The sequence below is a fragment of the Rhinopithecus roxellana genome, chromosome 3 (genome assembly GCF_007565055.1).
Source record: "Rhinopithecus roxellana isolate Shanxi Qingling chromosome 3, ASM756505v1, whole genome shotgun sequence".
Taxonomy (NCBI): Eukaryota; Metazoa; Chordata; class Mammalia; order Primates; family Cercopithecidae; genus Rhinopithecus; species Rhinopithecus roxellana.
In genome coordinates, this window is record NC_044551.1 from 158,100,596 (window position 1) to 158,121,419 (window position 20,824).

At 44.5% G+C, this 20,824-nt stretch overlaps 1 protein-coding gene across 17 annotated transcripts in view; it reads left to right on the forward strand.

The window, feature by feature from the left end:
* The window catches only part of LOC104681863 (protocadherin gamma-C4), a 191,594-nt gene that overhangs the window by 91,224 nt on the left and 79,546 nt on the right, over positions 1-20,824 (forward strand). Inside the window, exon 2 of one of the 17 annotated variants that reach the window (XM_030927796.1) lies at positions 860-1,013. The exons of 14 other annotated variants lie outside the window; for them this stretch is intronic. In XM_030927796.1, the coding sequence (XP_030783656.1) occupies positions 860-871 (12 nt within the window). In that variant the 3' untranslated portion in view covers positions 872-1,013. Of the gene's footprint in view, positions 1-601; positions 3,550-10,573; positions 13,737-20,824 lie in introns of those variants that run through there. 2 more of the 17 variants (XM_030927785.1, XM_030927784.1) reach the window with 2 other exon arrangements.

Below are 20,824 nucleotides of genomic sequence, written 5' to 3' on the forward strand. Positions count from 1 at the left end.
CATAGAGTTCCCAAAATATAGGTCAAATTTATGGTTATCATTGTTAAAACAAAAGTTTAAATTAAATGCCTCAATCTTCCTACTATTCAAAGACATTTTAAGGCCATCTACATGGGTAATCTCTGGTGACATTTTTTATGAAATAAAATACCTTTTGGTTAAAAATATAAAATACAGGTATATTTTCACGGCATGGTAATTTAATTGAAACCCTGAGTTATTCAATTTTTCTCAAGTGTTTCATTTACTCAATAAAGGAACACTTGTAAGAATTATAGTTAGGCGGCCGGGCGCAGTGGCTCAAGCCTGTAATCCCAGCACTTTGGGAGGCCGAGACGGGCGGATCACGAGGTCAGGAGATCGAGACCATCCTGGCTAACATGGTGAAACCCCGTCTCTACTAAAAAATACAAAAAACTAGCCAGGCGAGGTGGTGGGCGCCTGTAGTCCCAGCTACTCGGGAGGCTGAGGCAGGAGAATGGCGTGAACCCAGGAGGCGGAGCTTGCAGTGAGCTGAGATCCGGCCACTGCACTCCAGCCTGGGCCACAGAGCGAGACTCCGTCTTAAAAAAAAAAAAAAAAAAAAAAAGAATTATAGTTAGGCATCCTACCTGATGATTTTCAGTCGGTTAAAACCAATTGGAACCAACTATAACCTACAAGTTTTCGGCTCCAGTAATATTTTGAAAACTTCTCTAAAATTAAGCAAGTCCTTTTAATAATTACTCCTTTCGTGGGTGTTCTTGGTAAAGTTTTAACATCACATAATATAAGCATTGTGTATAATCGTTTTTAAGCTCTGCAAATATGTGTGATTCACAAAGAGGTGAGCGTAATCATTTCTTCTGGAATTTCTTAGTCGTTGCAATAATAAAAATGGGCTCTAGGCGCCGCTGTTCACCAATCAGGGAATGGGAAGCTGCGCGCTATTGAGTCCCTCCCTCCCCCGCCTCTACCACACAAAGCAGAATGAGATGGATACTCACTGGAGACTTAGAAGTATTTTCCTGCGCTTTCTGATATATTTTGGATGCAGTCGGCCTAGGACTTCATAGATACATAAACCGATTCACAACCAACCAGCTCGAGAAATCGCGGAATATCGGCTTAGAGCCTGCCATGGCGAATCGGCTACAGCGCCTGGACCGCAGTCGGCTGGTGCTGCTGTGCATTTTCCTGGGGACGCTGCGGGGGTTCCGGGCCGGGCAAATCCGATATTCGGTGCCCGAAGAAACCGAAAAAGGCTACTTCGTGGGCAATATCTCCAAGGACCTGGGGCTGGAGCCCCGGGAGCTGGCGAAGCGCGGAGTCCGCATCGTCTCCAGAGGGAAGACACAGCTTTTCACTGTGAATCCGCGAAGCGGCAGCTTGATCACGGCAGGCAGGATAGACCGGGAGGAGCTCTGTGAGACGGTGTCCTCCTGTTTTTTAAATATGGAACTTCTCGTGGAAGACACCTTGAAGATTTACGGAGTGGAGGTGGAAATAATCGATATTAATGATAACGCCCCCAGCTTCCAGGAAGACGAAGTGGAGATAAAAGTCAGTGAGCACGCAATTCCTGGGGCGCGATTTGCTCTTCCTAATGCTAGGGATCCAGATGTGGGCGTGAACTCCCTCCAGAGCTACCAGCTCAGCCCTAATAGTTACTTTTCCTTGCAACTGCGGGGCAGAATGGATGGGGCCAAGAATCCAGAGCTAGTACTGGAGGGAAGCCTGGACCGAGAGAAAGAGGCTGCTCACCTGCTCCTCCTCACAGCTTTAGATGGAGGCGATCCCATCCGAAAGGGCTCAGTTCCCATTCGTGTGGTGGTCCTCGATGTAAATGACTACATCCCAATGTTTACACAGTCCGTATATCGCGTGAGCGTTCCAGAAAACATCAGCTCCGGAACTCGGGTGCTGGTTGTTAATGCAACGGATCCAGACGAGGGAATCAACGGGGAAGTAAGGTATTCATTTCGGAACATGGAAAGCAAGACTTCTGAAATATTCCAATTGGATTCACAAACTGGAGAAGTTCTAGTACGGGGGTCTCTGGATTTTGAAAAATATGGATTCTATGAGATGGAAATTCAAGGCCAAGATGGTGGAGGTCTCTTTACCACCGCGATGATGTTGATCACTGTTGTGGATGTGAATGATAACGCTCCAGAAATAACTATCACCTCTTCTATTAATTCAATTCTGGAAAACTCTCCTCCAGGTACAGTCATTGCTCTTCTAAATGTGCAAGATCAAGATTCTGGAGAAAATGGTCAAATCTCCTGTTTTATTCCTAACCACCTGCCTTTTAAATTAGAAAAGACTTATGGAAATTATTACAAATTGATAACAAGCAGAGTGCTGGACAGGGAGTTGGTCCAGAGCTACAATATAACGTTGACAGCCACAGACCAGGGAAGCCCGCCTCTGTCTGCAGAAACTCATATCTGGCTGAATGTGGCAGATGACAACGATAACCCTCCTGTTTTTCCTCACTCCTCTTACTTTGCCTATATTCCCGAAAACAACCCCAGGGGTGCCTCCATCTTCTCAGTGACTGCCCTCGACCCAGACAGCAAACAGAATGCCCTGGTCACTTACTCTCTGACGGATGACACTGTCCAGGGGATGCCTCTGTCCTCCTATGTCTCTATTAACTCCAACACTGGTGTTCTCTATGCCCTACAATCTTTCGACTATGAGCAGTTTCGAGACTTACAACTGAGAGTGGTAGCACGTGACAGCGGGGACCCGCCTCTCAGCAGCAACGTGTCGCTGAGCCTGTTCCTGCTGGATCAGAACGACAATGCGCCTGAGATCCTGTACCCCGCCCTCCCCACAGACGGCTCCACTGGCGTGGAGCTGGCGCCCCGCTCTGCAGAACCTGGCTACCTGGTGACCAAGGTGGTTGCGGTGGACAAAGATTCAGGCCAGAACGCCTGGCTGTCCTACCGCCTGCTCAAGGCCAGCGAGCCGGGACTTTTCGCGGTAGGGGAGCACACAGGCGAGGTGCGCACGGTGCGGGCCCTGCTGGACAGAGACGCGCTCAAGCAGAGCCTCGTGGTGGCTGTCGAGGACCATGGCCAGCCCCCTCTCTCGGCCACCGTCACGCTCACCGTGGCTGTGGCTGACAGCATCCCCGAAGTCCTGGCGGACCTCGGCAGTCTCGAGTCTCTGGCTAACTCTGAAACCTCAGACCTCACGCTGTACTTGGTGGTGGCGGTGGCCGCTGTCTCCTGCATCTTCCTGGTCTTTGTCATCGTGCTGCTGGCACTCAGGCTGTGGCGCTGGCATAAGTCACGCCTGCTACAGGCTTCTGAAGGCGGGCTGGCAGGTATGCCCACCTCACACTTCGTAGGCGTGGACGGGGTGCAGGCTTTCCTGCAGACCTATTCCCACGAAGTCTCTCTCATTGCGGACTCGCAGAAGAGTCACCTGATTTTCCCCCAGCCCAACTATGGGGACACACTCATCAGCCAGGAGAGCTGTGAGAAAAGCGAACCACTCTTGATAGCTGAAGACTCAGCTATCATTTTAGGCAAATGTGACCGGACAAGTAATCAGGTGAGATTTATTTCTCTGCCTCCTAATTGTTGGTGTCTTGGCACAAGTCTTTTAAGGAGATGTTTTTTGAGCCCATTATGAAAACTGTTTGGGGGGGGCGGCATATATTTAGGTCATTTATATTTAGAGCAATACATGTGAGTTTTATTTTGCCTTTCATAAGATTACCATTACCAAAGTCATTTTTCAGTCCTGGCATATTTTCTTTTGATTTCAAAGGGGCCATTCAACTATGCTGGCTTGGTTTGGAGTAAGTTGAATTTTAGCATTATTTTTCTATTATCAGTGTATGAAGCTATCAATTTACTATATATAGATACAAATTAATGATTCAAAAACACTTTTTATTTCCATTTCAATTTTGCAGTGCCTTCACTGATTTGTAGTTATATTCCACCATTATTTGCTATTACTGCTAATGTTCAAATTTAGATCCTGTTGATTTAATAGCATGCTCCCTTTAGCTCTCTTTCTCATCTATCTATCTATACACATGCACACACACTTACACATGTAAGCTTTTCTCTGAGCAGTTTTATTTTGATTCTTGTTGGCTGGTAATATGTTTAGATCCTGTTGACTATTTCAACTTTGTCTCATTTCTTCATCCTATCAACACAGACATATTGACTGGCTTTTAACTGCTGGATTTCCTTGGGAGATAAAATTTAGATGACATTTTTTCTTAAGCTCTAGATATATTTTCCATTACTATGGTGAAGTTGCATTGACTGTTGTGAGGAAATAATTGAATTATTGAACTGGTATTATTTCCTTTTATTCTTTTACTTTGGTGTCTGCGTTTGTATGTATGGAAGGCTTTTTAATGTAGTAAATCCATATATAGAAATGACTTGATTTTGATTCAGTGCTTCTCAAAAAGCTGTTTTTAAATGTGCTAAAGATGTCTATAGATTTATTCAAATAGAATAGTTTGTGAATATATAAATAGATGGAAGGTATTTGGACTTTAATGAAACTGATTTAGCTAGTATCCTTCTGGCTATTTTTTTGTTGGGAGTCATAGATTCCTTCTTTCTTTCCTTTATAAAGTCTTTCTTATGGCAAATAGTACATTCAGTTCTTTTATTCAGTCCAACTTGTTACTGAAGCTTAATAGTTGCCTGACATACATGTTGTCTGAAGCAATGTCTAGGAAAGTCAAATGAGGAAAAGAGACTTATCTAGGGTTTTTCATCACAGGAATCATTTCCATAATCAATTCACTTAACACTCTCGCATCACTTCTAGGTATTTGCCCCAAATTACTTGTGTATTTATGTTCCCTTTCAAGTTTATTTTTCTCATTTAGGAATTTACCTTATGTCATTAGTTGTAAACTGACTATCTAGGGCTTGCACAAAAAATAATTTCAACTGTAGGAAAGGCAAGTCTTCCAACAGATGCCTATATTTGCCTTGAAGTCAAGAAAAATGTTGGGGTATTTTGAGCATCTAGGGATAAGATTTATACTTGTGGAATTCCAAACTGAGAAAATGGACGTAAGGCATTGTACTTTGACTGGAACTAAATAAAAAGGATATGAGGTATTTGGCTGGGAAAAGGAGATTGTTCCATATTATAAAACCTCATCTAAACTAACTGGGAGCTTGCACCGAAGATCTTGGAGAACAAAAAGGAAGCGTTGGCTTTGAAATGTGATATTAAGACGGTTATGTTGATTTGGAGGTAGTGATAAAGTTCTGTTAAGGTATAACATATAGTTCCATTAAATAGAGGATAAAAATAAAACACCCTCACATTTCATGTTATTAAATTCCTAAGGCAACCTACTAGGCTATACCTTTATATTCTCTTTATGATTAAAGTGTAAAACACTTAATAATCCTTTTCAGAAACCTCTTTTATAAGTGATAAGAAAGGTTTGGCTATCTTTATTCTGAATATGCCCTATATAGCTTTCAGTGCTCCTCCAGTTTTCTCTGATAAAACTAAGAGGAAAATTTTCTGCACATCAGATTGAAAATAATACTGCATATCATTTCATAGTGGTCAAAATTTTCCCATACCACTTGGTGGGGATGTTTTCCCACATTGTTTTTGTTGTACATCAGGAGAGAAGACTTTGCCTAGTTCTTCCAATATGTGCATTGCTTCTGCTTAGAAAAAAACAAACTTGGGCCGGCGCGGTGGCTCACGCCTGTAATTCCATCACTTTGGGAGGCTGAGGTGGGTGGATCGCGAGGTCAGGAGATAGAGACCATCCTGCCTAACACGGTGAAACGCTATCTCTACTAAAAATACAAAAAATTAGCCAGGCGTGGTGGCGGGCGCCTGTCTTCCCAGCTACTGGGGAAGCTGAGGCAGGAGAATGGCCTGAACCTGGGAGGCAGAGCTTGCAGTGAGCAGAGATCATGTCACTGCACTCCAGCCTGGGCGAAGGAGCAAGACTCCATCTCAAAAAAAAAAAAAAAAAAGAAAGGCCGGGCGCGGTGGCTCAAGCCTGTAATCCCAGCACTTCGGGAGGCCGAGACGGGCGGATCACAAGGTCAGGAGATCAAGACCATCCTGGCTAACATGGCGAAACCCCGTCTCTACTAAAAAATACAAAAAACTAGCCGGGTGAGGTGGCAGGCGCCTGTAGTCCCAGCTACTCGGGAGGCTGAGGCAGGAGAATGGCGTGAACCCGGGAGGCAGAGCTTGCAGTGAGCTGAGATCCGGCCACTGCACTCCAGCCTGGGCGACAGAGCGAGACTCCGTCTCAAAAAAAAAAAAAAAAGAAAAGAAAAGAAAAAAAGAAAAAAACAAACGTTTAACTTCTCTTCACTGGGTTAATGACTGTTCTATAGGATCCCATCTCCAAGGAGTCTTCTTTGGTAGTAAGCACTGGAAAATAGTCACTACCAAAACTCTTAAAGTGTCTAGTTTCCTATACATTAGTCCAACACATCTGTCTAAATTCTGAATCCTATTGAATTAGCAAAGTCTTCCCAGTGCAGTTTTCTAAATAGACTCAGAGCCCCGCTGTTGGCCAATGTGCTGCAAGAGTTGGAGCCTGGGATCTACCAGGACTATATTCTGCTCAGTCACAGAAGAAAGTCGGAAAGGAAAGAGGCCAAGACTTGGGCTTTCTGCTCCCACAAATCTGATTCCTTACGGATTGGGGTGCCCTCAAACTGGGGGTATTGGGTTTTCTATGTGTGGAAGTAAATATTTTAAAAGCACTTTGTGAAACATTTTCTCTTAACGTTGGAGACTACAGCAACGCACGGGAAGGATGGGAAACAGGGTGAAGCAGAGAAGCAGGACCCGGCGGCAGCAAATACTCTTCCCTTTCCTGCTGCCTTTGTTCTGGGGGGTGCCCTCGGAGCAGATCCGCTACTCTATTCCAGAAGAAACGGTCCGGGGCTCGGTGGTGGGGAACGTTGCTGAGGACATGGGGCTGCATGTTCAGGATTTACTGACCCGAAACCTTAGAGTTAGTACAGAGGAACAGTACTTTACCATGAACACGGAGAATGGGAACATTCTTGTGAGTGACAGAATAGATCGAGAGTCACTCTGTCCTCAAAATCCTGTGTCATACCCTCAGAGATTGTAGCAGAGAATCCTCTAAATGTTTTTCACATAAATGTGATGATAGAAGATATAAATGATAATCCACCTTATTTTCCCCAAAATAGCATTGTTTTACAAATCAATGAGCTAGCAATTCCAGCCACTCAGTTTGGCCTGGAATCTGCTATAGATGCAGATGTAGGGGTCACTGTCTCCACAGTTACCAGCTCAACTCTAATGAACATTTCTCTCTGATGATGGACAAGACTGAAGGCAAGAATGCTCCAGAATTAGTGCTGGAGAAGCCCCTGGACCAGGAACGATAGAGCTCTCATCTCCTGGTCCTGAAAGCAGTGGATGGGGGTGACCCAGTCCTAACTGGCACTGCTGCAATTCAAATTGAGGTCACTGATGGCAACGATAATGCCCCAGTTTTTAGCCAGGAAGTATACAAAGTCAGCCTTAGAGAGAATGTGCCCCCAGCACCTGTGTACTAAAGGTGACAGCCACTGACCAGGATGAGGATGTCAATGCAGAGATCACCTACTCTTTCAAATCCCTACCAGATGATATTGGAAATACGTTTGTGCTAGACCATCAAAATGGGGAAAGTAAATCCAAAGACTTAATAGACTTCGAAATTTATAGCAGTTACACCATGAGCATAGAGGCAAAGGATGGTGGAGACATGACCAGCGAATGTAAAATTATACTAGAAATCCTAGATGAGAATGACAACGCCCCAGACGTGGTTTTTACTTCGGTGTCCAGTTCTGTAACTGAGGTTGCAGAACTCTGGACGGCGATCATTCTGTTCAAAACACATGATAAAGATTTGGGAGAAAATGGGGAGGTTACATGCCTCATAAACAAAAGAGTTCCTTTTAGAATCGAATCTTCCGCCAATAATTACTATAAGCTTGTAACAGATGGGACCCTGGATTGGGACCCCGGAGTACAAGGTCACCATCACTGCCACTGTCAGGGGCAAGCCTCCACTCTCATCCAGCACAAGCATCACCCTATGCACTGGTGACGTCAACGACAGTGCTCCGGTTTTCCACCAGGTCTCCTACGGGGTCCACGTGGCCGAAAACAACCCTCCCGGAGCCTCCATCACGCAAGTCAGCGCCTCTGACCTGGACCTAGGGCTGAATGGCCAAGTCTCCTGCTCCATTGTTACCAGTGACTTGGAGCTGCGGGCACCGTCGTCCTACGTGTCTGTGAGTGCACAGAGCGGGGTGGTGTTCGCACAGCGCGCCTTCGAACACGAGCAACAGCGCGCCTTCGAGCAGCTGCGCGCCTTGGAGTTCAAGCTGCAGGCCCACGACCAGGGCTCGCCTGCGCTGCGTGCCAACGTGAGCCTGCGCGTGTTGGTGGGCGACCTCAATGACAATGTGCGGCAGGTGCTGTACCCCGCGCTGGGGTCCGATGGTTCCGCAGTCTTCGATATGGTGCCACGCGCCGCAGAGTCTGGCTACCTGGTGACCAAGGTGGCGGCGTTGGACGCAGATTTGGGACACAAAGATTGGCTGTCCTACCACCTGCTGTAGGCCATCCAGCCCGGGCTCTTCAGCCTGGGGCTGCCCACGGGCGAGGTGCGCACTGCGCGTGCCTTGGGCTACAGTGACTCGGCCCGACAGCGCCTGCTGGTTGCTGTGCATTACGGAGGACAGCTGCCCCTCTCTGCCACCGCTACACTTCACGTAGTCTTCGCAGACAGCCTGCAGAAGGCACTGCCAGACTTCATTGACGGTCCTGTGGCCTCTGATTCCCAGGCAAAGCTGCAGATTTACTTGGTCGTGGCCTTGGCCTTGATTTCTATGCTCTTCTTCCTTGCAGTGATTTTGGCAGTCGCCTTGTCCAGCCCCTCTGCCTGGGGTTGGTTTCACCCTGGCCTGTGTTCTAAGACTAGACCGGGGTTTCTCCCAACTACAATGAGGGAACTTTGCTTTATTCCTGCAATCTGTATGTTCCCTCGGATTCTAGAAAAAGATTTAATTTTCTCACCGTGACACCAGAAACAGTCCCCCGACAAGATCTTTCTAATGAAGTTTCTCTGGTAGCAAGCTTCACTGAAGAGAATAACAAGATAAGCTCTAACTCTGTTGCTCCTACTCACCTGAGTTCCAATGAATGTCTTTCTTTTACAAATGGGTGTGGTTTAATTTTCAAACCAATATTTTGGCAAGAAAATCTTAAACGTATTATATCTACTATTGCTTCAGGTTTGTTTGCCCACTCTTAATATTTCCTGTTCCTTTCTGTGTGGGCGAGTAACTTCATTATTAGCTTTCATGTATTTTGACCATTTTTACCCGATACTTTTTTTTTTTTTTTGGACAGAGTCTCGCTCTGTGGTCCAGGCTGGAGTGTAGTGGCTCACTGCAAGCTCCATCTCCCAGGTTTTGGCCATTCTCCTGCCTCAGCCTCCCGAGTAGCTGGGACTACAGGCACCTGCCACCACACCCCACTAATTTTTGTATTTTTAGTAGAGATGGGGTTTCACCTTGTTAGCCAGGATGGTCTCAATCTTCTGACCTCATGATCCGCCCGCCTTGGCCTCCCAAAGTGCTGGGATTACAGGTGTGAGCCACTGCGCCCTGCCCGGAGGCATTCTTTATACACACACACACACACACACACACACACACACACACACACACACACACGTGAGAAGTGGGTATTATGATACTGCTGTCACTGAGATATTTTAATTGAAGGATAAATTTTTTTTCCTGGGGTGTTTCTTGGGACATCAGTATCTTGAATATATAAGGCTTTTTCTTTAATCCATTAACTATAAATTTTGAGGAAAATGCATGAGAAAATTGAGAAAATGCTTTTTTTTAAAAAAAATTGAGATTAAGGTCTCACTATGTTGCCCAGCCTGGACTGAAACTCTTGGGCTGTGGCAATCCTCCCACCTCAATCTCCAAAGTAGCTGAGACTACAGTTGCCTGACACTGTGCCTGGCAGAGGAAAAAGCTTAAAAAATAAGAACATGGTAATGATTTGATAATATTCAGTTACGTTTACTTGTGATTCTTATAATTCAAGAAAACTCAATTTTGCGTTTGATCTTTTCTCACAGCTACCTAAATATTTCTCCCCAATTTAAAATATAGTATTTTATGCCTAGCAAACATCCTTACAGTATAAATATTTATGCTCATGAAAGTACAATAGCCAGTTATTTCTTAGGCAGAATTTTTTTCCCTGTATTTTGATGGGCTTCCAAAAGTATTACCACTAATTCTCAGTAATTACAATTAGGTCAGTTACCCAGGAAAAGCTAAGTCTGTAATATTCTTTGGACTACCAATTTTCTTTTACTAAGTTTCCTCAACACTTAGTATTTTTGAAATACAATGTATTTATAGAATCCTGGAGTACTTCTGTTATTTCCAGTCAATGCAAGTTGGAATACTTCCACCTTATGCTAAAAATATAAATGTTTCCTTTTCACTTGGGTTCTTGTTAAGTTTGATTCTGATAATGTATACAATCACATATCTCATTTTTAGGTTTCCATATTATCATGAAAATTTGATTTTTAAGCGTTAAATTTCAACAACCTGGTAAAGTAATCCTTCCATTCAGGTTTGTTCAAGGAATCTATTTAAAAACGTTTTCCCCAAATTATAGCTGAATCAGAAAGTTTAAATTATTCTATTATATGATATGTCAAAAAAAGAGAAACTCCTCGAGAGACATCCCCCATAATAGGTGTATTGGGGGAACAGTAATCTCAAAGCAGATGCACTAAAATTATAAGATTCAAATCATTGTTTATAGAAACTTCCAATTCATTTAAAAGCTCATTGGGAAAAAAAAAAAAAAAAAAAAAAAAAGCTCATTGGGTGGGGAAAAAAAAAAAAGTTCACTGAAGTTTCTTCTAAAGCGAATACTGTAGATTTCCATCCCCTTTTGAAGAACAGTAGGTGGAGCTATTTAAGATATAAAAACGAAATATCCTTTCTGGAAGTTCAAGATTGTGCAGTAATTGGTTAGGACTCTGAGCGCCGCTGTTCACCAATCAGGGAGAGAAAAGCGGAGATCCTGTTCGCCTTGCACGCGCCTGAAGCACAAAGCAGATAGCTAGGAATGAACCATCTCTGGGACTATGAGGAAACAACGGAGGAGCTCTGACTTCCAAACTGTCCCATTCTAGGGGCGAAAGAACTGCTCCTGACTTCAGTGATTAAGGGCAGAATTGAAAATAATTCTGGAGGAAGATGAGAATGATTCCTGAGCGACTGCACCGGGACTGCAAAGGTCTGGTCCTGCTGGGAATCCTCCTGGGGATTCTGTGGGAGACCAGATGCACCCAGATACGCTATTCAGTTCCGGAAGAGCTGGAGAAAGGCTCTAGGGTGGGCGACATCTCCAAGCACCTGGGGCTGGAGCCCCGGGAGCTGGCGGAGCGCGGAGTCCGTATCGTCCCCAGAGGTAGGACGCAGCTTTTCGCCCTGAACCTGCGCAGCGGCAGCTTGGTCACGGCGGGCAGGATAGACCGGGAGGAGCTCTGTATGGGGGCCATCAAGTGTCAATTAAATCTAGACATTCTGATTGAGGATAAAGTGAAAATATATGAAGTAGAAGTAGAAGTAAGGGACATTAACGACAATGCGCCTTATTTTCGTGAAAGTGAATTAGAAATAAAAATCAGTGAAAACGCAGCCACTGAGATGCGGTTCCCTCTACCCCACGCCTGGGATCCGGACATTGGGAAGAACTCTCTCCAGAGCTACGAGCTCAGCCCGAATACTCACTTCTCTCTGATCGTGCAAAATGGAGCCGACGGTAGTAAGTACCCCGAATTGGTGCTGGAACGCACCCTGGACCGCGAAGAAAAGGCTGCTCACCACCTGGTCCTTACGGCCTCGGACGGGGGCGATCCGGTGCGCACAGGCACCGCGCGCATCCGCGTGATGGTTCTGGATGCGAATGACAACGCTCCAGCGTTTGCCCAGCCCGAATACCGCGCGAGCGTTCCGGAGAATCTGGCGGTGGGCGCTCAGCTGCTTGTAGTCAACGCTACCGACCCTGACGAAGGAGTCAATGCGGAAGTGAGGTATTCCTTCCGGTATGTGGACGACAAGGCGGCCCAAGTTTTCAAACTAGATTGTAATTCAGGGACAATATCAACAATAGGGGAGTTGGATCACGAGGAGTCAGGATTCTACCAGATGGAAGTGCAAGCAATGGATAATGCAGGATATTCTGCGCGAACCAAAGTCCTGATCACTGTTCTGGACGTGAACGACAATGCCCCAGAGGTGGTCCTCACCTCTCTCGCCAGCTCGGTTCCCGAAAACTCTCCCAGAGGGACATTAATTGCCCTTTTAAATGTAAATGACCAAGATTCTGAGGAAAACGGACAGGTGATCTGTTTCATCCAAGGAAATCTGCCCTTTAAATTAGAAAAATCTTACGGAAATTACTATAGTTTAGTCACAGACATAGTCTTGGATAGGGAACAGGTTCCTAGCTACAACATCACAGTGACCGCCACTGACCGAGGAACCCCGCCCCTATCTACGGAAACTCACATCTCGCTGAACGTGGCAGACACCAACGACAACCCGCCGGTCTTCCTTCAGGCCTCCTATTCCGCTTATACCCCAGAGAACAATCCCAGAGGAGCTTCCCTCGTCTCCGTGACCGCCCACGACCCCGACTGTGAGGAGAACGCCCAGATCACTTATTCCCTGGCTGAGGACACCGTCCAAGGGGCACCCCTATCGTCCTACGTATCCATCAACTCCGACTCTGGGGTACTGTATGCGCTGAGCTCCTTCGACTACGAGCAGTTGCGAGACTTGCAAGTGAAAGTGATGGCGCGGGACAACGGGCACCCGCCCCTCAGCAGCAACGTGTCGTTGAGTCTGTTTGTGCTGGACCAGAACGACAATGCGCCCGAGATCCTGTACCCCGCCGTCCCCACAGATGGTTCCACTGGCGTGGAGCTGGCGCCCCGCTCCGCAGAGCCCGGCTACCTGGTGACCAAGGTGGTGGCGGTGGACAGAGACTCGGGCCAGAACGCCTGGCTGTCCTACCGCCTGCTCAAGGCCAGCGAGCCGGGGCTCTTCGCGGTGGGGCTGCACACGGGCGAGGTGCGCACGGCGCGAGCCCTACTGGACAGAGACGCTCTCAAGCAGAGCCTCGTGGTGGCTGTCCAGGACCACGGCCAGCCCCCTCTCTCGGCCACCGTCACGCTCACGGTGGCCGTGGCCGACAGCATCCCCAAAGTCCTGGCGGACCTCGGCAGCCTCGAGTCTCCAGTTAATTCTGAAACCTCAGACCTTACGCTGTACCTGGTGGTGGCGGTGGCCGCGGTCTCCTGCGTCTTCCTGGCCTTCGTCATCGTTTTGCTGGCGCTCAGGCTGTGGCGCTGGCACAAGTCACGCCTGCTGCAGGCTTCAGGAGGCAGCTTGACAGGAGCGCCGGCGTCGCACTTTGTGGGCGTGGACGGGGTGCAGGCTTTCCTGCAGACCTATTCCCATGAGGTCTCCCTCACCTCGGACTCGCGCAAGAGTCACCCGATCTTACCCCAGCCCAACTATGCAGACACGCTTGTCAGCCAGGAGAGCGGTGGAAAAAGCGAGCCCCTTTTGCTGTCAGGTGATTCGGTATTTTCTAAAGACAGTCGTGCGTTAATTCAGGTGAGTTTATATCAAATCTTTTTTCTTTCTTTCTTTCTTTCTTTCTTTCTTTCTTTCTTTCTTTCTTTCTTTCTTTCTTTCTTTCTTTCTTTTTCTTTCTTTCTTTCTTTCTTTCTCTTTCTCTCTCTCTCTTTCTTTCTTTCTTTCTTTCTGTCTGTCTCTCTTTTCTCTCTTTTCTCTCTTATCTGTCTTTTCTTTCTTTTCTTTCTTGTTCTGTCGCCCACGCTGGAATGCAGCGGTAGGATCATAGCTCACTGCAGCCTCAAAATCCTAGGCTCAAGCAATTCTCCCGCCTTCGCCTCCAGTGTAACAGGGACTACAGTTGCAAGCCACAGCCTGCCTATCTATCTATCTATCTATCTATCTATCTATCTATCTATCTATCATCTATCTATCTATTACTTTCTTGTAGAGACAGGAGTCTCACTATGTTGACCAGGCTAATCTGGAACTTGGGCTCAGGTGAGCCTCCTGCTTCGCCCTCCCTAAGTGCTGGGATTACGGGTGTGAACCACAGTGCCCCGCCCTTATCAAATATTCTTTTCTGAGCTTGGAGAAATATATCCCTTAGCACATCTGGAATTTATAAAGCAGACATCAATAAATTTATATATATGTAATAGACACCAACAACAATCCAGTCACCTGCCCTCATACCTTGTTTATGTACATATATTTACATGGTAGATATAATTTATTAACAATTTGTAACATTAATACTCTATATCATTTTCTAGCTTAATTTATCAGTGGTAATGCTCTTTTCCCACTTTTAATTTTTTTCCCATTGACCATGTAGCAGTTTTGTGTAGAGCATCTGATAACAACTGATCTGTTTATCTAGAGGGGAGAAATCTAATTCAATGGAAAATATAAATAAAATTTTAGTAAACTTTTATAAATAGAGTGGCTTTTAACTACACTTGAGATTGCTAGCAAATTCATAAAGTGAATTTAGTTTCTTTCAAAGTGCAGTAATTCTTTCTGGCCATTAGGGATATGTCCATTTATACTTTCTCAGTATCCCAAGTCATTTCATGGTTTTAAATCATTTATGAACTTCCAAATATAGTGAATTTATTTCTTCTGCATTTAAAATTTTATCACTTAAATATACAATATCCTGTATTGCCATGACAAAAAACAGTAAAGACTATTTTTCACTTCTGTTATGCATTTCATTAATACAATATCTGTGTGTGTTTCCAAGTTAGACATTTCTTTTGCCCATTTCCTACATTAATGATATTAATGATGACTTTGTGGAATATTCAGAATTAACAAAATGTGCCTTGAGTACTTTTTTAATACTGGGGCAAATTTGCAGTAATTTCTCCTGCTTTCTACATTAAATTCCCCATAACTATTACAACTAAGGGAAAATTTCTGAAATGTGCACAGATTCTAAGTGTTTTCTGAGAACTTTTTGCTTTTTTTTTTTTTTTTTTTTTTTTTTTTTTTTTTTTTTTTTTTTTTGAGACGGAGTCTCGCTCTGTCGCCCAAGCTGGAGTGCAGTGGCCGGATCTCAGCTCACTGCAAGCTCCGCCTCCCGGGTTTACGCCATTCTCCTGCCTCAGCCTCCCGAGTAGCTGGGACTAACAGGCGCCCGCCACCTCGCCCGGCTAGATTTTTGTATTTTTTAGTAGAGACGGGGTTTCACCGTGTTAGCCAGGATGGTCTCGATCTCCTGACCTCTCGATCCGCCCGTCTCGGCCTCCCAAAGGGCTGGGATTACAGGCTTGAGCCACCGCGCCCGGCCACTTTTTGCTTATTGTAGAAGTATTTACAGATACTGAATGCTAAAGTGTATTACTCTTTGAAAAGCATTGCCTGATTTCTTTTGGTGAATTCTGTAAAGGTGTAGGGAAACATAACGTCCCAATTATTTTTTCTTTCTTCTTTGTTTGCTGCCTGTCTACCGTGAAACATACAATAGTTAAAACTCAGAAAAGAGATTGGATACCACTTAGAGAATGAAAGACATCCAAAGGCTCTAAAATGAGGCAGTTGCTGCTTCTGAGACCAAAAAAGGGAACAAAATATAGAGTGTGTGGTTCTACTTGTGTGATTTTTTGAAAGAAAGTATTTGAATTTATCTAAACATTCTAAATTTGTATTTACATTAGTTTTCAAATAAAATTTAGTAAGTACAGTGTTCTATAGGTAATATTGACAGAAATAGAGGACAATGAACCCTCCCTTCTCCATCGTCTTGTAGGAACTACCAAAATGTTTATCACATGGACAGTTCTCATATGTAGTCAAATAGAAAGAAAGATATAATACGAAAACAAATGATTTGGGAAGCTAAGCTAACATTGTCTAATTATTCTGATCTCTGTTCACCTAACTTGATTTAGGAACAAATCATTGAGAATTAGAGCATAATAGTCAAGACCTTTAGACGATATCTCAAATATCAGTGATTTCAATCAACTATGTTTCCAGTTTGAGCTAAATAGACTGTATTAAATATTTGTTGAATGAATGGATAAACAAGTAATGTACTCTGGGGATTACCTGATACCAAGATTTTGAATTTTCAGATATATCGTAGAAGGACAGCAGCTTTGCAATTAGCTAACTTCTTAACTGTGTCACCTTTAGAAAGTTATTTAATCTCTTTGAGCTTCAGCAAAGTAGGAATAATCATACCTAATTTGAAAGGTCCTGGTGATGGCTAGAGCTAACAAAAATCATCTGATTCACAGCATGCAATTAGTTAACAGTAGCTATTTTTAGTGGTTGACAAAAAAAAAAAAAAAAAAAAAGGATTTATATTTTCAATGCCAGCACACTCGATGCCCTGTTGGGAAAAGTAATAATGATTTTTGTGCTTCTCCATGTGGTACAATGGAATGACTTGTGGATGGAAATAAAACTATTCTAAAATTTTTGTGAAAGCTGGTTTAATAATCTTAAGTGCCTAGGTACATTCTTGATTGAGAAGCCACAGTTTTAGGCCATAAAAGCTGGGGGAAAGATTTTTGTATAAGACAATTTTGTGAGTGTTACTTTTTCTTTGTCTGAACCATAGTGAAATCTAAACAAGGATCCTATGAAACTTGTTTTAAAGAAGCAGTTTACTTCAATGGGATCTTAGATAATTTCACCAGAAAATGGATCACCAAAACCTGAAGGCTAGTGATCATTATTTGGTTTAGGCCATATAAGAACTGAAACTAATGGCTTAGCTTTAGGATTTTTAGGACACTTGTTGATAATTTAGGATTGGTAATTAAGATATGTGTTGATTGTTTTCTGAGACTAACTGGGCAATGGGTTTGGATGTGTTTACATTCCTTCTGATTCCAGTCATAAAATTATGTCAAGGACTTTTCTTGTCTTCTTATGTGTATGACAGGTGGATATGTACCCACTTCATCTAATAAGTTAAAGCGTTCAGCTATAATTTAAAATTTTTAGCTTCACTGTTTTATAGAACCTAAAGCAAACACATAGTTTGCAAACAAAACACATAGCAACACATAGTTTCGAAGGGATGTTGATCAAACTGATGAGGCTAAATCTCAAGAAAGAGACACAGTTACTCTCTAATACTACACTTTGAGTTTTCACTTTTTTTTTTTTTTTTTTTTTTTTTTTTTTTTTGAGACCGAGTCTTGATCTGTCACCAAGCTGGAGTGCAGTGGCACTATCTCAGCTCACTGCAACTTCTGCCTCCCAGGTTCAAGTGATTCTCCTGCTTCAGCCTCCTGAGTAGCTGAAACTACAGGCGTGCCACTACACCCAGCTAATTTTTGTATTTTTAGTAGAGATGGGGTTGGCCAGAATGGTCTCGATCTCTTGACCTTGTGATCCACCCACCTCGGCCTCCCAAACAGCTGAGATTACAGATGTGAGCCACCGTGCCCGGCCACTTTGAGTTCACTTTTAAGAAACCATACTTAATGGAAAATTACCAATAACAGGGCATACTGTTTAGGATGCATTCCTAAAATATTGATGGCAAAAGATAGCCAGCCTTTGGCAAAGCTAATTGGAAAAAATATTTTATAAAGGCTGAGACTTCTGGATAGCATATGGTAAGGGCTCTGGTTCAGGAAAATGTTTTTAAAAAACTGTCATTGAAGAGACCATAGAATCAAACAAAATAGTTTAATCTGTATGTAAAAGAAGTTAGTACCACCATAATTTCTTTTAGACATGTCATATAAGGATCTACTCTGTGTACTGTCATTGAGGGCAGATATAATTTCTTAGTTCATCATTAGCTCTCTGAAGTATTTCACACAGTAGTTTGTACACCTTCTAAGTACTCAATGCAATGCTTGAGTTCAATTATTGGAAAGTGGTCTCAGAGAAAAAAAGAATCATAATGCAAAACCAATTATTTTACACGGGCTTTTCCTCTATATCTAAATCCTAATAAAAGGCAGTTGTCTGACTTACCTTTTTTTGGGGGGGGAGGGCAGGAGGATGGAGTCTCACTCTGTCGCCCAAGCTGGAGTGCAAGTGGTGCGATCTCAGCTCATTGAAACCTCTGCCTCCCGGGTTCAAGCGATTCTCCTGCCTCAGCCTCTCCAGTAGCTGGGATTACAGGCGCCCGCCACCATGCCCGACTAATTTTTTTTTTTTTTTTTTTTTTTTTTTTTTGAGACGGAGTCTCGTTCTGTTGCCCAGGCTGCAGTGCAGTGGCCGGATCTCAGCTCACTGCAAGCTCCGCCTCCCGGGTTTACGCCATTCTCCTGCCTCAGCCTCCCGAGTAGCTGGGACTACAGGCGCCCACCACCTCGCCCGGCTAGTTTTTTGTATTTTTTTTTTTTTTAGTAGAGACGGGGTTTCACCGTGTTAGCCAGGATGGTCTCGATCTCCTGACCTCGTGATCCGCCCGTCTCGGCCTCCCAAAGTGCTGGGATTACAGGCTTGAGCCACCGCGCCCGGCCATGCCCGACTAATTTTTAAAAATATTTTTAGTAGGCCGGGCACGGTGGCTCACGCCTGTAATCCCAGCATTTTGGGAGGCCTAGGCAAGCGGATCATGAGGTCAGGAGATCAAGACCATCCTGGCTAACATGGTGAAACCCCGTCTCTACTAAAAATATAAAACGAAAATTAGCCGGGTGTCCTGGCGGGTGCCTGGGCGGCTGAGGCAGGAGAATGGCGTGAACCCGGGAGGCAGAGTTGCAGTGAGCAGAGATCGCACCACTGCACTCCAGCCTGGGCGACAGAGCCAGACTTGTCCCAAAACAAAAAAAATTTTTAGTAGAGACAGGGTTTCACCAAGTTAGCCAGGCTGCTCTTGAACTCTTGACCTCAGGTGATCTGCCTGCCTCGGCCTCCCAAAGTGCTGGGATTACAGGCATGAGCCACTGCATCCTGCCAACTCTCTGACTTATCTTAAAAGGCTAAGGACCTGGTTTGTTTGTCAAATTTTGAAAATAGATGCCTCAGTTCATAAGATTTCCATATTGTGTGGCAGGCGCCTGTTATCCCAGCTACTCGTGAAGCTGAGGCAGGAGAATCACTTGCACCTGGGAGACGGAGGTTACAGTGAGCTGAGATCATGCCACTGCACTCCAGCCTGGGCGACACAGTGAAGACTCTGACCAAAAAAACAAAAAAAATCCATATTGTGAAACCTCTTAGAAGCTTCCTATATAATTTCAGCTGAAGATTCAGCCAACAATTCATTCTGAGACTGTGTTCCATGGAAAAAGTAAAGCCCAGGCATGGAGGTGGGAATAGAAAGAAAGATTCTCAGCCTAAAAATACTCAAACGTCAAGAAGAAATAAAAATAAGTCATCACTTTGACTTCATGTGCTGACATCACTGAGGTTATAAATTCCCAGGAATATTTTATTGCAGGAGCAAGACTGCACTACTGCCTTTCAGCTTGCAAGTTCCAGTGAGAAACGTCTTTCTATCTGCTCTCAACTAACTCTACAGAACGCTGTCCTCTCATTTCTTCAGACTGCGGTTCTAGAGTAGGGACTCAGAGTGCCACTGTTGGCCAGTGTGGAAACAGAGATAGATGAGCCGATCCCCAAACATTCCCGCTTGGTGCCTTTTCTAATTTCATGGAATGCAAATCCAAGAGCAGACCCACAACATTCCTATTATGGCTCCTAGTTCTACAAATTATAATCAGGAATGGAATGGATTTACAGACAATGAGTTCAGCTCCTTCTTGGCTGGAGACTCTATAATCCAAGAATAGTTTGAAAAGGGGCTTATCTGGGCTGGAGCAGCAGCAATTTTAACTGTGGAAGATATGGGTAATGGTGATGGACTAACAGGCTGGGTAGAACCAAAGCAACTAATGCTTCCTTTCCTGCTTTTTCTGTCCTGCTGGGCATTCTCTATGCAGATCCATTATTCAGTCCCAGAGGAGCTGGCCAAGAGTTTGGTGGTGGGAAACCTTGCCAAGGATCTGGAACTCAGTGTCCAGGACATCCCCACTTGAAAGCTTTGGGTTAATGCTGAGAAATAATATTTCATTCTAAGTGGAGAAAGTGGAGACTTACTTGTGAGTGACTGAATGGATCAGGATCAGATATGCCCCCCAGTTATAGCTTGGACCGTAAAGCTTTGAAATAGTTGAAGGCCGGGTGCAATGGCCGGGTGCAATGGGATTACACCTGTAATCTCAGCATTTTGGGAGGCCGAGGCAGGCATATCACGAGGTCAGGAGTTCAAGACCAGCCTGACCAACATGGTGAGACCCTGTCTCTACTAAAACTACAAAAATTACCGGACATGGTGGTGCATGCCTATAATCCCAGCTACGATTTTTACTTCTAATTCCACAATGATTCCCAAAGATTCTGCACCTTGGACAGTAATCGCTGTCCAAGATTTAAATCACAAGATCTTTAAATGACAAGATCTGAATTCAGGAGGAAATGAGGTCCCATGTCTGATACAAGAAAATGCACCTTGAGAAAAATCTTCCTGCAATAATTAACTACACACTTGTAACAAATGGGGCCGTGGGCCAGGAACAGACTCAAGGTATAACATCAGCATCACTGCCACTGACCGAGGCAAATCAACCCTCTTCTCCAGAACAAGCGTCACCCTCTCATTGGCGATGTCAACGACAATGCTCTGGTTTTCTATAAGG